The 17,164-nt window shown below is 28.2% G+C and overlaps 2 protein-coding genes across 3 annotated transcripts; one reads left to right on the plus strand and one right to left on the minus strand.

Annotated features, from left to right (window-relative positions):
• Positions 1 to 8,452: 8,452 nt before the first annotated feature.
• Positions 8,453 to 13,507, minus strand: LOC122513300 (B-box type zinc finger protein ncl-1-like). Its single transcript, XM_043629593.1, has 9 exons — positions 11,500 to 13,507; positions 11,097 to 11,428; positions 10,689 to 10,893; positions 10,104 to 10,599; positions 9,845 to 10,015; positions 9,511 to 9,761; positions 9,066 to 9,423; positions 8,723 to 8,955; positions 8,453 to 8,567 (listed from the first exon to the last, which is right to left on the minus strand). Exons 1-9 carry the CDS (start codon positions 12,184 to 12,186, stop codon positions 8,463 to 8,465), a joined length of 2,838 nt encoding a protein of 945 aa, XP_043485528.1. The 5' UTR covers positions 12,187 to 13,507; the 3' UTR covers positions 8,453 to 8,462.
• A 693-nt stretch (positions 13,508 to 14,200) lies between these two features.
• On the plus strand, positions 14,201 to 15,536 carry LOC122513329 (glutathione S-transferase 1-like). Of its 2 annotated transcripts, XM_043629654.1 has the most exons (6): positions 14,201 to 14,290; positions 14,373 to 14,509; positions 14,578 to 14,636; positions 14,717 to 14,858; positions 14,963 to 15,080; positions 15,233 to 15,536. In XM_043629654.1, exons 2-6 carry the CDS (start codon positions 14,375 to 14,377, stop codon positions 15,472 to 15,474), a joined length of 696 nt encoding a protein of 231 aa, XP_043485589.1. In that variant the 5' UTR covers positions 14,201 to 14,290; positions 14,373 to 14,374; the 3' UTR covers positions 15,475 to 15,536. The 2 variants fall into 2 exon arrangements, with proteins under 2 accessions (XP_043485589.1, XP_043485590.1); XM_043629655.1 differs by lacking the exon at positions 14,201 to 14,290 and having other exon boundaries at positions 14,309 to 14,509.
• Positions 15,537 to 17,164: the final 1,628 nt, after the last annotated feature.

The raw sequence follows: 17,164 nt of genomic DNA on the forward strand, positions 1-17,164 counted from the left end.
AAAAAACAATTAAACCAACGAACGAAACTAAAATACAATTAATTATATATTTAACAAAAGAAAAAATGAAACAAAAAATAAATTAACAATTTTTTTTGGTTTCTTATCATTTGCGTTACAATTATTTTCGCGATCTACTTTAATAAAACAAAATACTAATATTTTAGAAAAATATATAAAACAACTTTTTCCTTCTTAAAAACAAAACATATAATTCTATAAATATAAATATTAATTTCTTTTTTAATTTATATCTATATATATTTTTTTATATAATGAAAGGCCAAAAACAAGGAAACAAAAAATATGGTACTTCGACCAATAATCACATAAATAAACGAATCAAAAATACAAAGAAACGCCATAATTATAATAATGATAAAAATAATAATTTAAATATCGAAATAAATATATCTTTTAAACACAACCCGACAATAACACAGCGCACGATGAAAGATGTAATCATTATTATATTTTTTTCCTTTTTTCTTTCTTTTATCTTAAGAGAGAGAGAGAAAGAGAGAAAGAGAGAAAGAGAGAAAGAGAGAGAGAGAGAGAGAGAGAGAGAGAAAGATGTACATGCAATTATTATATATAACTAATGAATGAATTAATATAAAAAGTAATAATGAAATAGTACCCTAAAAAAGCGTCGAACAGCCAATATAGAACACGCTATGTCATAAGAATAAAATTACAATGTAATATTTAAAGGCAATAACATATATGTATGCATTTATATAGAATGTGTAGAAATAAACAACAAAAACAAAAATAAGGAGAAAAATAAAATATGGCTAGAAATAAATTCCCAAACTGTTTTCTGTGAAAAAAAATAGGAAAAACAAAAGACAAAAAATAATATAAGAAAAATAGATGTTTTTATATATGTAAATATATATATAGATATATGTAGATGTATATATATAGGTAAAGAAAGAAAGGAAGAGAGAAAGAGAGAGAGAGAGAGAAACGAGAAAATAACCAAAACTATAATTGTAAGACAGTAAATACGAATAATTAATAAGAAATTATTATAAATCCAATTAAAATAAGTTTCAATCAGACAAAATTAAAAGGTACTCATTGATTTTTTTTCTATATATACATATCTAATAATATTTTCTATATATATATTTATATGTATATGTAAATCGTATCGTTTAAAAGGGCGTGATAAAAGAGTTCATTGTATACGACTAAAGTATCTCGATGAATTAGAAAATTAGAAAACAAACGAACGAACGAACGAAAATTAATTATATTAATAATTTTCAATTGATACTAATACGAACGAGTAAAAAACAATGTTTAATTCGTTCCTTCTTCGAATACGAATTAGGACGAAAGTTTTAACAGTATATATCACTCTATATAAGAACATTAACAGTGATATAGATATGTTAAAATTTTTGGTATATCAAAATAAATGAAAGACACAAAAACAATGAATGACAATAATCGAGATTACGTCGTAAATATAATAATTCTGTGCATAGATGTGCATGTATATATATATGTGTGTGTTAGAACGTCCCTTCTTTATCTATACACACACATAAACGCACGCACACAGAATATACATGTAAGAAATATTAGAAAATAATTTTGTATATTAATTAAATACGTGGTTTTCTTATTATTTTTTCCTCCTCCCTTATTTCCACCCACCCACCCCCCACGTTCTGATTTTATCTTTTCAGACTCTGGTATGCAAGCAAAAATTGCTTAACACGTGGCCACCGATTAATATAATGTGTATATATATATAATATAATATAATATATATAATATAATGCAAAATAGAAATATTAGAGGAGAGTCCTCCTCCCTTATTTCCACCCACCCACCCCCCACGTTCTGATTTTATCTTTTCAGACTCTCGGAATGCAAGCAAAAATTGCTTAACACGTGGCCACGATTAATATAATGTGTATATATATAATATAAATAATAATATAATATAATGCAATATAATATAATATTAGAGGAGAGTAAGATTTTTTGTCCTCTTCTCGTAATTTGTTTTCCCCTCCAATCCCATCTTCCTATACTTCTTTCCTTGTCTTTCTGTCTTTTCATTTCTTTCCTTAGGGTTTGCTAGGAAGACTCTGATTAAAATCGTAGGCTAAAATTTAGTTATTATTTTCCTTTTTCACTTCTTTTTTTTCTATTTTTACTTTACTTTACTTTCTTTTCTCTTTTTCTCTTCATTCTCTAGATTTTGTTTATGTCATGTTACCCCTACGCACTACTAATGCAAGTTGTGTGTATGTGAACATGCGTTCTTTATGCACACTAATATATACATAAATAAGAATAATATATATACTGTTTGCTTTTTTATTTCTTCCCTTTTACTACCCCCTTTTAATTTTTAATTTTTTGGTTTTCGTTTCTATCTCTCTCTCTCACTCTCTTGTTCATTCCTCCTCTCTTCTTTTCTCCTATTTTTTTATCGTCGGTATATATATATACATATATGTGATATGTATATACATTACACGACCAGCGCATTCACACACACACACACACACATACATATATATAGATTGTTATAACGCGTGACGCAATTTCCAAAATGAGGAACATATTTCCGTGATACGTAGTAACAATTTTTTTCATTGTTTTTATTATCCCATTCGCAGGATCACCAAGTTCTTTTATATTTTTTTATTTTTAAAGAACGATTCGATCTTTAGTTTTCTTCATTTTCCTAAATGCTTTCGATTAATCCTGTTATGTATATTTGATGGAGATCTTTTGTGAATAGATTTTTAAATTTTATTTCTTTCTGTCTTTTTTCTTTCTTTATCTTTCTTAATTTCATGTGATATCAATATTTTTCTTTTATCGATATCACGAAAAGGAAATATATAAGTATAGTATATATTTGTGTTTGGTTTTCTTTTTAAACGATGACATTTCTCTCTCTCTCTCTCTCTTTCTCTCTCGTTCTCTCTCTCTCTCATATATGAGAATTTGAGATATATATATATATATATATATTCGATATTTGTATGTTTTTCCAAAAAACAGATCGTTGTAATATCGTCTGATTTTTCTTGAGTTTATTTTCTTTTTCGTTCTCTCCTTTCAGTACTCCCCTATTCTTCTCTATTTTGTCTTCGATATATGTATCTATGAATACCCATTATACATATAGCACGACGAATCAAAAATAATTTCAATTTGTATTATTTTTCTTTTCTTTCAACTACATATAATAAGAGACAATAAATTTCTTTTTTTTTAAACAATTTGTAGAAACAATAATAATAATTCCAATAATTAAAAAAAATAATAATAATTTTTAAATGTGTAAATAAATTAATAAATTATCAAAGAGTTAAATTCAAATTTGTAAAAATAATAATAATAATAATTTAATATATAATAGAACAATAAAAGAATAAAGATAATTTAAATCACACTAATGGTCTTTTGATAGATAACAAAAATGACATAATTAAAATCTATACGATATATAATATATTATATATGTTTAACACAGTCAGTCAGACCACAATCATTATAATAATTTTTTTCTCACGTTTGTTTCTTTGTTTTTTTGTTTGATGGTATATCCCTTTCTAAGTGTACAATGCTTATTCCTTTCGAGAACACGATAAAGTATTAAATGTTATTGGACAAACAAAATATCTGAAAAAAGGATGAAATTCTTTTTGTATTCGCTTTGTCTCTTGAAATAATGGTGTAAATATATATGTATATATGTATATGTAACGCAAAGGAGTCCCTATGCGTTATTTTAAAATATGTTGGAAGTTTATTACGCTGATTAAAAGCTGTAATTGCTAAAGCGATATACAAAACTTAGTTTTTTCTTGTGTGCAAGAAAGATGTTCAATTAATTCAATTTAAATGGTACTTGTCTAATCACTAACAATGTCAATATAGGGTACGATTTTTCAATAATATTATTATTATTATTATTATTATTATTATTATTAATTTTCTTCTTCCTTTTCTTTTTTTTTCTTTGTTTGTTTGTTTCTTCGTTTAACAATATGTAAGCAAAAATTTATCAATTACGTAGAAGAATGACTATTTAATTCTATACATATTTAGGATAATAAGAACTTTGAGATTGTAAAAATCATCAAAAAATCTATCACAATTACAATCCACGTAACAATGAATTTTCTTTTTCGTTTCGCTCTTCTCTCTGTCTGTATTTTATTTTTTCTTTCCTTTTTGTTTAAATAATTCATTTTCTTCCTTTCACATTTCTTTGTCGTTTTTCTTATCTTCTTTTGTTTTAATTATTATTTTTTTTTTTATTTTATTATTGTATGTGTAATTCAAACATCAAGGCAAATAAGGGGTAAATTTTAACAGTGGCCTAAAATTAGCCAAGTAGTCTTCCACAGATAAAAGTATGTAAATAGAGTAAATCTATACTAAAATATTCAAATATATATAAGGTGTGAGCGTAATATATAATAATATTATTATTTTTTTTTATCTTCTTTTTTTTTTTGAGGTAAAAGATCCTCTTCTTGTAGTTTCTTTTCTTTTTGTAATGGTCAGCCATTCGTGTTATCTTCCAGTATTCTTTTTCACTTTACATGTCTTCTTTTTCTTTCACTTTCTTCTTCTTCTTCTTCTTTTTCTTCTTCTCATATTTAATGTACCATAACGGAGGCAACAGATTGCATCGTAAACATATATTGCATGCCATTGTATACGGAACAAGCATATGATTTGTTTTTTTTCCTTTTTACATATACAATGCCAAAAAACAATGCGACAATGCGAATCATGAGCGCTCTCTCTTTTATTGGTACTTCTAATTAATATTTACCTAGCAACAACATCAGAGACTCTTTAAGGACACAACTTATATCCTGAAGATACTATTATCACAGGCATTATTTATATAACTCTGCTAACCACGACGATTAAATATATATATATATTATATATATATATATTTATGTATGTATATAAGAATTAGTTTATATATGTATATTGTGTATAGCTGTGTTTTATGCATATTATAATGTAGGTGTATGTATATGTGTATATATATATAGATATATATGTATGCATGAAAAACTTCTAGAGGTACAAGAGACGATTCTTTTATAGTTGATCAGTGCGCATGCTAAACGTCTATGTAATCTTACATTTTTTTTCTTTTTTCTTTTTAAATATTTTCCTCTATATATGTATATTTATGTTCTCCGTCTGTCTATCTGTATAATATATTAACTGTCTCTTTCTATATATATATATATATATATATATATACACAGACACGCACACGCACACGCACACGCACACACACACACATATATATATATATATGGGTTTCGTGCAATAAACTACATATATCGACATCTTACACGCAAAGGTTTTTAAGAATAATAGTTTATCGTCGTGTGATATTCGTTTTTCCAAAATTATCCCTACACAAATTCGAATTACTTAATAAGCAGCAATCCGTTAGGTTGTTACAGAAGGGGTGGGTGGGTTAAAGGTGGGCTGCACTTTAGTAGGGGTATAGGGGGTGTTGGAGTAATAGCATTGATAACTTTTAATATGTGCAAACGTTACCCCTATAAGAAAGCTATATATATATATATTTAAGTATAAATATATACTATATATGTATATACGAATGTGCTACGTATGTATGATTTGGTTTGGCAAAAAATAATAATATTTGTAAACAAATATTATCTTAGACGATATACGTAATAACATTGTGGTGTTATAGTTGTTATGTGTGTAGCGCAATCTGCCAAATATTTAAATATACATGGTGTATACACATATATATATATGTAGCATTTTTTTTCTGTTTTTTTTTTCTTCTTTTTCTTTACTTCAATCAAATCTTAAGGCTGATCATCATGTAAACAACCCTAAAAAATATGTGTATTTCTATATATGTATGCGCTTTTATGTATGGAATTTATCTCCTTCCTTTCTTTCCTTCTTTCCTTTACGTAGATCTCATCGTATTGTATATACATAAATAGAAGTTGTTTAGCAAACTGTACGTTTAGTTACTTTTTGTCTGGGTTTTCCTTTCCTTCTTCCTTTCTTTTTTACATAGGTGAAGTGTATCGTTCTTATGCGATACCATTGGTATATTGTTCAATTATAACGACCCTTGTGTTTAATAATACATTACGTGCAAATCATTTTCACTTATTGTAGAATACGAAAATGATTTGACGTGTAAGTTAATAACAAATACATATACATACGTTATTAATGGATGCAAAATGTTCGTTAGCACCACAAAACCAGTAATTCATATACGCATATATATACATATACATATATATATAAATATACATATACATATATATATAAATATATATACACATATATATATGCACCTTAGGCGCATACACATATATTTGTACTTTATATATATTAATATAAAATACAAATAAATAAAAAAAATATATATATATGCGTATGTGTATTTTTTTTTCCTTTTTTACTTTTACTTTTTTTTTTTTAATGTGTATATTATACTATTATATCATATATAATATATATGTACACGTATGTATATATATTATATAATGAATGATACATATATGACCTCCATATATATTATGATAATGTCATATATATGTAGATTTCTGTGAAAGATGGACCATAATAAAGCATCCTGAGTAAATATTGTATAACCATTATGTACCTCACATTACTAATTTTAACAATGCACAAATGGAATCTACTCAAGTGGCAAGTCTAAATAGTTATTCTTCAATCTCTTTTTTTTTTTTTTACATGCGCTTTAAAATATGTTCTGCAAGATGGCTTCTTATTCTTTTTTTTTTTTTTAATTTTCTTTCTTTCTTTTTTTTCTTGTCTCTTGACTTCCTTATAAGTAACTAAATGTTTGATTTTCAACGTACCATAAGTTAATTTTCTTATCTTTTTCTTTCTTTCGACGACACATTAACTTCTACATAACGCATTATCAACAATTGTGACACAAAAACGCGCTGCGACAGAGTATAATAGTTTGCAAACTTTGCGTCCTATTTAATAAGCCCAAGAGTTTAGTCCTTAAGTTAAGTAACTCTTAGACTTTTTTTTTTTTTTAATATGTTATACGATATGAGAATAATAAGCAGGAGAATAGCTATGAACTACTACCGACCTTCGAAGCATGCAATTATCATTTTTTTTTTTTCATTTTTTTTTCTTCTCAGATTTGACAAGCACAGAAACTTTGATGCTCACAAGGAGAAATATAGAATAGTCTGCGCGTATCGTATGTTTGTTTTTTTCATTTTCTTTGCTGTTATCTACAAACTTATAAACTTTATCAAAAGAAAAAAAGAGATAGAGATAATTTATAATATAATAAAAAAAAAAAACAAGAAAAAAAATTAAGAACAAAAACAAAACAAAAATAAACCTATGAGATAGAGAGAGAAAAAACAGTCTAATATATATATATATAATAATAATAAAAATAATAATAATAATAATAATAATAATAATAATAATAATAATAATAATAATAATAATAAATAATTTATATATATATATATATTATATCATATCTCTCTTATATTCGTTATAATATATATACATTCCTTGAGATACTACTAAGTCGATCTAAATAATAATAAAGAAGACAAAGAAGTTTTTCCATCGAATTAATCACAAAAAAAAAACCCAAGACCAAGAAGAGAGTAGCGCCTTATTTTAAGCACAAATCCTAAACCGTGATATAGTGCTCAATTAGTAGGAGACTAGAATTTGATTTGTAAACATACTTAAAATACTGACGTGTCAAAAACTATGGTACCACGGACCTATTTTGACGAAAGGCCATTATGTTAAAATTGCTTTCCTCTACTAAAGAAGCAACTTCAATTGATTGACTTCGGGTCATCAGCGCAACACACACTGCATCGTTATTTATTTATTTATTATTATTATTATTATTTTTTGTAGATTTTTCTTTTTTTTTTTTAATATCTTTTTTTTTCTTTTCTTTTGCTTTCGTTTCCTTACTTTTCCTTTAACGTATTTCTTATTTTTTTTGTTTCTTTAATTATTATTATGTTTTTTTTTCTTCTTTACGTTTGCTTAATTATGTTTAATTTTTATACTCTGGCAGTTTACCAAATGCAACTTCGCTACGTATTACTATTATGATATTGATTGGTCGGAAATATACATTTACCTTTTTTTTTCTCCTTTCAATGTTGGTACTTTCATAGAAGAGGGACGCATTATACTTTTTACAACTATTAAAGCTGCATGCTGCTGCACTTGTTTCTATTGCTTTGATAGGCCCAATAATTAAGTAGTTTAGTGTGTCTTGGGCATGCCTTCTTTTTTTTTTTAAATCCTTATCCTTCGTTGAAAATAGAACAGTTCCAAATAGAAGCTCCGATGTTGAAGAAAATTAGTGATATTGTTATTATTATTATTATTTTTCTTTTCTCACTTCATACTATGTAAAGGGTGTTCAGCACGAGGACATGATGATTGTTTTTAGCCAGCGTTACTATGTATCCTTCTGAAGTTATTTTCAGGCCACAACATCGAGATACCTGCAACATACAATTACGTTAACAAAAATTCAACAAAATATTGATAATAAATATCATATAATATGATATATATGATATCGTCTTAAGATAGATTATCACAAACCAATAGCATATATATATAAATATCTACCTATATCTATACATATTTATCTTACCTTAACGTATGGACACTCAAATTCAGAAATTAATGAACCATCCCTCGAAAAGACAGCCACATGGAATCGATTACCATGCGAATCTCCAATCAGAACATCTCCAGCATCGCTAATATCAATTCCATTTGGAAAGTTAGTTATATTCTCACAGCCAATACGACGCAAAAATTTTCCTTCTTCATCAAATACAACAACGCAATGTCCTTTAAAATCACAAACAAAATATTCTTTTCCTGTATAGATAAATTATAAATTAAATATTAATATATATATATATATATATATATATAGTATTTATAATTTTAATGTAATATATGAAATGTGTTAATAATAATTAATTTACCACTGATAGCAATATCACTTGGTTCTCTCATATAATCACTGCAGTCGAACCACCTAAGAAGGGCACCCATATCGCTGATGACAAATACAGTAGGTGACACACTGTCAACTGCTACAATATGACCTTGGCTTGTAACAGCTAAACCAGCTACAATGTCGATGTAACGAATGGCTATTTTTTTAATAAAATGACCGTTTCTAGTAAATATCTGCATCCTAGATCGTTCATTTCCACGATCGCATACTACAAATTTTCCGGTATTACGCATAACCGCTACTTTTCTTGGATACCACAATTGACCCTCTTCTTTACCAGGTACACCAAATTGAAATTTGAACGTACCAGTCTTCTCAAAAACCTATCATTCGAAAATGTATATGCAACGATGAATAATATCTTACATATTTCTTTATATTATATTTAACTTAACGATTTTTTAACGTACCTGTATTCTGTGATTATTAGTATCAGCGACAATAATATCTTCGTCGGTACCCAGGCAAAATCCATGCGGTGAATTAAATTGTCCTTTACTCGGACCCAACTGACCAAATTTACTTCGAATTTGCATTGGTGTTAATTTAGCATTGTTAGTACGAGAATGCGCATAGTTTCCACTTCCTGCACTAGTTACATTGGCAACCGGATTACCTACTACTACAGGTATATTATGTATCGTATCATTGATAAGTTCATCTAAAATTAAACAAAAATATCTAAATAGTAAGTTTTATCTAACAAATACATGAAAGTAAATTTAAATGTATTTATTAAATTACCAGCACCCTGTGAGAGTACAGGAGAAGTGGAGGATGAAAGCGATTGGAAACCACCATTCATAAGACTGTTGGCAGTTAAAGTGTTCAAGTTAGGTGCATCAACAATACCAGGGGAAGGTCCACGTCCAAGTACTAGACTTCCACTACCATTAATTGTTGCACTTCCTAAATCTACATAGACAAATTTAAATGTAATATGTATAAGCAAATGATTGATTTGATAAGAAATAAAAGAGAAATACTGTAATTGTTTTCTCACCTTGACTGCCAAGAGTATTTCCTAATTTAGCAAGAGCTTGCAAATTGTTGATGGCATGATTGGTAGAGCTTAAATCGCCGGCAAATAAATCGACTAGCGTAAAGGAAGGAGTAGGACTCGAATTAGAGCTAGGTCCGATAACACGAGTGTCATTAACAATTTCTTTTTCCGCTAAACTAACTAGTTGTTGTAAATTATATTCTTGAATACTGGTCAAACCATGAATGGGACCTGGTGGAAGAGAAACAGATGGTGGCGGAGGTGGAATATTTTGAGGACTAGACGTAGGTGGAATAACAAATGAAGGTTCACCTTCGAATGAGGATTGCATCGAGGCAGGAATTGAAATGGGGGAACTCGTACTGATCGTACTAGGACAACTTATTGAAGTGTGAACGACTTGTTGATTAGAGGAAACACCTGGTATGGTTGGTTTTATTTCTGGAAGAATTTTTGTTATCGGTGTACTTTCTGTATGAAATTTACCGAACGCCTCCTGAATAGAAATAAATAAACAAAATAGATTATTACCTTCGCACAGTGTCAAATAAAAATAGAAAATATGTAGAGTAACTTTTTAAATACCTTAATAGCTTTTTCAAAATGACTATAATCTGTCTGGAACTCTATACAAAATGTAACATGAGGACTTGGGGTATTTTTAATTAAATTTAATAGTTGTGTTCCTACGATACGACGAAGAGCTAATATTTCCACAGTATCTCCATGTTCTAAAAGCCTGGATGTAAAACGGCAGGCGTCGTCTATTTTTTCAGCAACTTTCGCGACACTAATAAAAAAGAATAAATATTTTAAAATATGCATAACATACAAACAATATATTAATCCCTCGCATTATGATTTAATTGTAAAATTCTCCGTGAGTAGGACTTGTATTTCTCAAGTTTAAATTGTAAAATATATCACAAACCTCATGCATTAAAGTGCAAAGGGTCTAATGATCTAATTCGAATAAATACGATTAAAACTTACTTATGGAAACTATCCATTATTTCGAGCTCTCTTTCTGAGTGTAATTTTTCAAGTTCTTCCAAAGCATTATCTCGATATTTCTCTAAAATAGCCTTATAACTTTGGAAAGTTTCCATTATTAAATCCTTAGCTTGATCACGTTGTATTTGCAATTCACTAAGTGCATTTTCTAACTGTGTCGTAACTTGATCGCAGTCCTTTATTTTGGCTTTACTTTCGGACATTAAATTCAATAATTGTTCCTTTTCGCGTGGTTCAGCATCAGCTAATCTCTCGTATTGATGATCCGGTGCTTTGTGCTCGATAAGAAGACATTCATTACAGATTGGTTCCTAATCAAAATATCAAGTTGATAGAAGAACAATTTTCATTGTAAAAAAAAAAAGAAAAACTTTAAACTTACCTGACACGTGTAGCAATAGAATTTCATATTCTCGGTTGGATGATATTCACAAAAAATAGGTTTATGTATAGGAATAGTTTCCTTAGATTTCTTCAAATCCTCAAAAGCGATGACTTTGTGACTTTCAAAGCAGCGCATAAACTGATGTGCCGTGTTACAATTAGGACAGAGAAAATTGGCACAATCTGAGCAACGCGCGACAGCGTTTTCTTTAGCCTTGCAAGAGGTACATAAGACGGCCATATTTTCAATGGCAAACATGTCGAGTATATTAGTTAATACATAATCACAAGTTAGAGATGCAGCGCCTTTGGAACTGACGGAAGTTTCTTGATAACACAGGGGACATTTTAATACAGATTCCACTTTGGAATCTCCAGCTCCATTTATGAGTAGTTTATCTAGACAACCTTCGCAGAATACGTGAAGACAGGATAATACGCGAGGTGAGCACAACTTGCTCGTACACAATGTGCATTGCTGATCTTCTATTTTACCATTGTTACAAGTCATTTCTTCTAGTGCATCACCTGAGCTACTACTATTGTTGTAACCAGTAACATTGTTAATGTTTCTAACTTCGCTTAACAAATCCCCGCCATCAAGTTCTTCCTTTCCAGCAATACCGACAACAGTTGTCGATACCGATGCTGTTCCCGAAGGAACAGCTATCGTCGATGATGCCATCCTGCGCTTAGTCAAACTATTACTATTATTATTATTAATATTAATATTAATATTACTTATTGTTCTTTCATTAATCTTCTCGCTCGTTTGCTCTAATGATTTAATGTTATTATTATTTATTACTATATATAATAAAAGCAAGTTTATAATTTACGTCTTTCTTCTTCTTCTTCTTTTTTTGTTTCTACTTAATTATGTAGAATCCTCTTGTCAACAAGTTTACTGGGATTTTAATAAAATCGTTAAACATTAATGTTTATCCTCCTTCTAAGATTATTTTCTTCTTTCTTCTTGTTCTTCTTAAATATGGTATATAGTAGAGCTACAAAAATAGTGTCGCAAAAATCTAAATCATAAGATGTAATTTGGGAAATATTCCGTCATCGATCGGGAAAAACAAAACACTTCGTCGCCATAGGCGTCGCGATGACATAAACAACGTAAGCTGCTGCTGCTGCTGTTGCTGCTGCACACAAAACCGGAGGAACCGGACTCAACCGTAGTGCGCAATGAAAAAATCGAATAACGTTTTCGTCCTATGCGATTAGATCCGAAGTGTGTGCGAATAACGATTTCTTGTCAGTTAGCTTTTTTTGGTCCACGGTCACCCAAAATATGTTCAGTCCTCGATGTTACGTTTCTTATTTTATTTAAATCTTCTTTTTTGTTTTTAAATATGAAATATATTTCAATGCTCTTGTAAAAGAGAGAGACACATACAATACCCTACCCCCACTCACTCTCTCTCTCTCTCTCTCTCTCGTTCTCGTTGCGTCAAATTTCCCGAATATTTTTCCTACACCTTTATCACTTCTTGTTCTTGTAGTTATTTAATTTAATTATCACCTCCTCACTTTTTCTAATATATATTCACAGTGTAGATCATATTATCTCGTGTCAAGTTGTTATAATAGATAGATATATTCTGAACTTTATATTGGAGCGTTAAAAGGTATCAAGAATACATGTATAAACATTATTATTGAACGTAACGTTTTTTTCGACACTTTCCTTAAATTCATCCACGATTAATAATTAGATTTTCTCCTATTATTTAACCATTTAAAGTGTTAATATTTAGTTAACTATTTTTTTTATACGTGGAACAAACGAACTAATCACCCGAACCGAGAGGAGATCAACTCCTTGGTGTAGGAGGACTAGAATAATTTACTTATGTGATGGGAAAACTACCGAAAAAATATTTCATTATGACTAGTATGCAATTTTTTTGCTACGCGATCATTGGTCAAGATATAAATGATCGACCAATCGAAATGCAACGCAAAATATCAACAGACGTCAAAGATCGTTCTTCTCGACTAATCACGTTCGAGATTTGTTCTAATCGCAATGTGTTTATGCGTATTTTTTATTGGTCGTGTATGCACTGCATTTGTAAATAATAATTAAGGATTATAATCTTAATAATTACATATTTGTTTAAATAATAAATTGTGAATAAGTATAGGTATATATAAATTTATATATGCCTCTATTTATGAGTTTCATCTATCATCAGTAAGCAAAGAAAATAGAAAAAAGAAAACTGTTTTATCGACAAGCAATACTATTGAGCAACATTATCGACGGTGCATAAAATGTTATTTACTTTCAGGCGCCAAATTTAAAAATAATTTAACCCTTTGAAATCGAGAGGTTACTCTCGGTCACTACTTGATTTAACATGATAATTGGAGCGATAACGATGCTTATTTACATGTTATGATAACAGATGTTAAAAAAGATTACAAAATTTGTTCTCAATGAATAAAACCAGGCGAAAGGCACCAAACTGTAATACTTCCCCTGGCAAGTCGAAGATGCATCTTAAGGATTGTTTTATAAAATACCACACAAAACAACAATACAGAGTTTAACAAATATCTTTAAAATTTTAAACGTTAAATTGTGTATGAAATCATTTCAAGATATGCGGAAAATTGTCTCGAGTTGCTGATTCGCTCGAGAGGAAAAGGTCCTTGAATTTTAACAAATGCACAAGTGAAAGGTATTTCAATATAACTTGATCTGCATTAAGTACAGGTATTCATTATAGTTTTAAAAGCTTTCCATTGTGTTTAAAGAAGAAAATAATTAATCGGTAATGTATATCCTATTCTTTCAATTTATAATATTTGTCCATTTTAATAAACATTTATTTATTTATTTGCATTTTATTTTAGCAATGAAATTGTACTCTGTATCCGATGGTCCACCATCTCTTGCATGTCGTCAAGCACTCAAGGCTTTAAATATTAAATATGAATTGATCAATGTAGATTTTGGTAAAGGTGAACATATGACCGAAGAATATGAGAAGGTAATTTTCAATATTAAATAATATATTTAATAATAATGAATGGATTCAATAATTTATCGTTTTTCTAGCTTAATCCTCAAAAAGAAATACCTGTTTTAGTTGACGATGATCTCGTAATGGGAGAAAGGTTTGTTTTATCTAAACGATATAAATTTATTTAGGCTTGACAAAATTCATTTAAATCAAATGATTATTTTTTTTTTATAGTAATGCCATTTTACAATATCTCGGCGATAAATACGATACTTTTGGTGAATTATATCCAAAGGATCCACGAGGACGTGCCATTGTAAATCATCGTCTTTGTTTTAATCTTGCTTATTATTATCGTAATATCTCAGAATATGTGGTAAGATAATATTACATATATTTAAGAATACTTATCGTTACTTCGATATTTTTTATCCTGATTTTATTTTATTATCTTTTTATTTTTTTTTTTATTTTACATAGATGGCACCAATATTTTTCGATTATGAAAGAACTCCGTTGGGTTTGAAGAAAGTAAAAATGGCTTTAGACATTTTCAATAAATATTTACAAAGTGAAAATACAACTTACGCTGCTGCTAGTAAGTAATATTATTTTTACTACGTATGCGTATACATATAAAGTATTATGCATGAACTATATCACCATTATTTTATGAAACACAATATGAAGATATAAGCATATCATAAAAATAATTATTTAAATAATATTCCGATTCCTTTTTTTTAACAGATTGCTTAACTATAGCAGATTTTCCATTAATCACTAGTACTATGTGTTTGGAAGCAATTTCTTTTAAATTGGACCAATGGCCTCGCGTTGAAAAATGGTACAACAATTTTAAACAATCTTATCCAGATTTATGGACAATCGCAGAAGGTGGCATGAAGGAGATAAGTTATTTTGAAAAAAATCCACCCGATTTAACCAACATGGATCATCCCATTCATCCAATCCGAAAGAACATCAAGTAAATGTACTAAAATTTTTCTTGTACTAGTGCACAAATGAATAAATAATTTTCATTTCTCTTTTATTAATAAATTATATTTATTATTGAATTATAATTTAAAATTATATATATATTATTATATTATATTATTATCTGTTTGAAAACTAAATTTAATATATATAATAATAATTGCAATATTAAACTATTATAAACATCATTATTACACAGTTTCTTAAATATGCAATTACTTATTTCTAATTATTTTCATTAATTGACATCTAAAGTGAGATAACTTAATCAGTCGAAAAACACTCCAAAGAGTAGTATTGGATATCTATATACCTGTAATACGATAACATGTGAAAGTAATTGCGTGAGAATAAGATATACGTATTATGTACGTTTAATCAGGTAACTGTGTATTCGGTATGAATGAATTCTTTAATTATTGCAAAGATCTAATAATGTGTGCTCAAAATAAAAGCATTTCTTCTTATATAATTCATAATAGCATTTGGAAAAAAAAACAAATTATATTTTTTTTTCATAATAATAATATATTTCTTTAATGAAGTGCCACTGTGTATTTATAAATTTCTATGCGTATGTAAGATGATGACCTTGTCGATTGAATGATATACATGTTATTAAGAATATGCATTCGATGTTGCATATGCATAACTTCATTGCCTATGCACATGCAAGTTTTTTTAAGAGAGCAGCTACTGCTTTTCCTGGTATTTCAATATTTCATTAAATTCTCCAAGCGCATAATTGTATACCGATTATAAATTTTAATAACCATACTAACAGATATTAAAAAGATTTTTTTATAATAATCTAAATACTACATTTTTTTGTTCATTTTATTTTTATATATATGCCTTTCATAAAAACTTTTAAACAATCAACTTTGATTTTAGTTTTTCGAGATGGTACAAATTTGAGAATAAAATTAATAATTTAAGAAACGCGTTTTTCTTTTTATTATTATTATTTAGTTTGTTTTCTTAAAATCTCAAATCCAATATATTAAATACTACATAGAAATCTCGTATTTATTGACTAATCATTCATTATTCAGTCAATTACTTAATATTCAATTCATCGCAAGATGCTATTTAAATAGAGAACACTAGGATTGAGATCTATATTTTAATAATATAGGATAGTCGACCCTGTAATTGCTAAATTTATCCTCACCATAATGTATCATTAAAATTTATTATAACGGACTAAATTTTTGAGTTATCTATAAAATATGATTAATAGTAAGCAATAAATTTTAAGAAACTCCCGTTCAATATTTTTCTCCTAATTTTAATTATTACGATTCGATAAAGAATAATCGTATGTTAAAAGATGTAGTAATTGTTTTATAGTAAAGAATGGCACTTCTTCTAATAATTTATAAACGTGACGTTAAATATAAATAGTATATTTAAAAAAGATACTTCGCTCATAATTGATTGTCCTCTTTTTTTATTTTTTTTTTACTCCAGGTGTATAGAATCCATGATTTGTCAATATTAAATAACAGTGGCCAAACGTATTAATTACATCGATGCTTTGTTTTAAAAGGATGAAGTTTTGACGTTAAAAGTATACAGGGTGTCTTGTAATTAATAGTAATAAGCAAACAGGGGTGATTTTACATAACAAAAATTTTAAAATTTATTTTTCTCAAAAACAGAGCCTTATATGAACAAATT

The sequence above is a fragment of the Polistes fuscatus genome, unplaced genomic scaffold (assembly GCF_010416935.1).
Source record: "Polistes fuscatus isolate 324 unplaced genomic scaffold, CU_Pfus_HIC Scaffold12, whole genome shotgun sequence".
Lineage (NCBI taxonomy): Eukaryota > Metazoa > Arthropoda > Insecta > Hymenoptera > Vespidae > Polistes > Polistes fuscatus.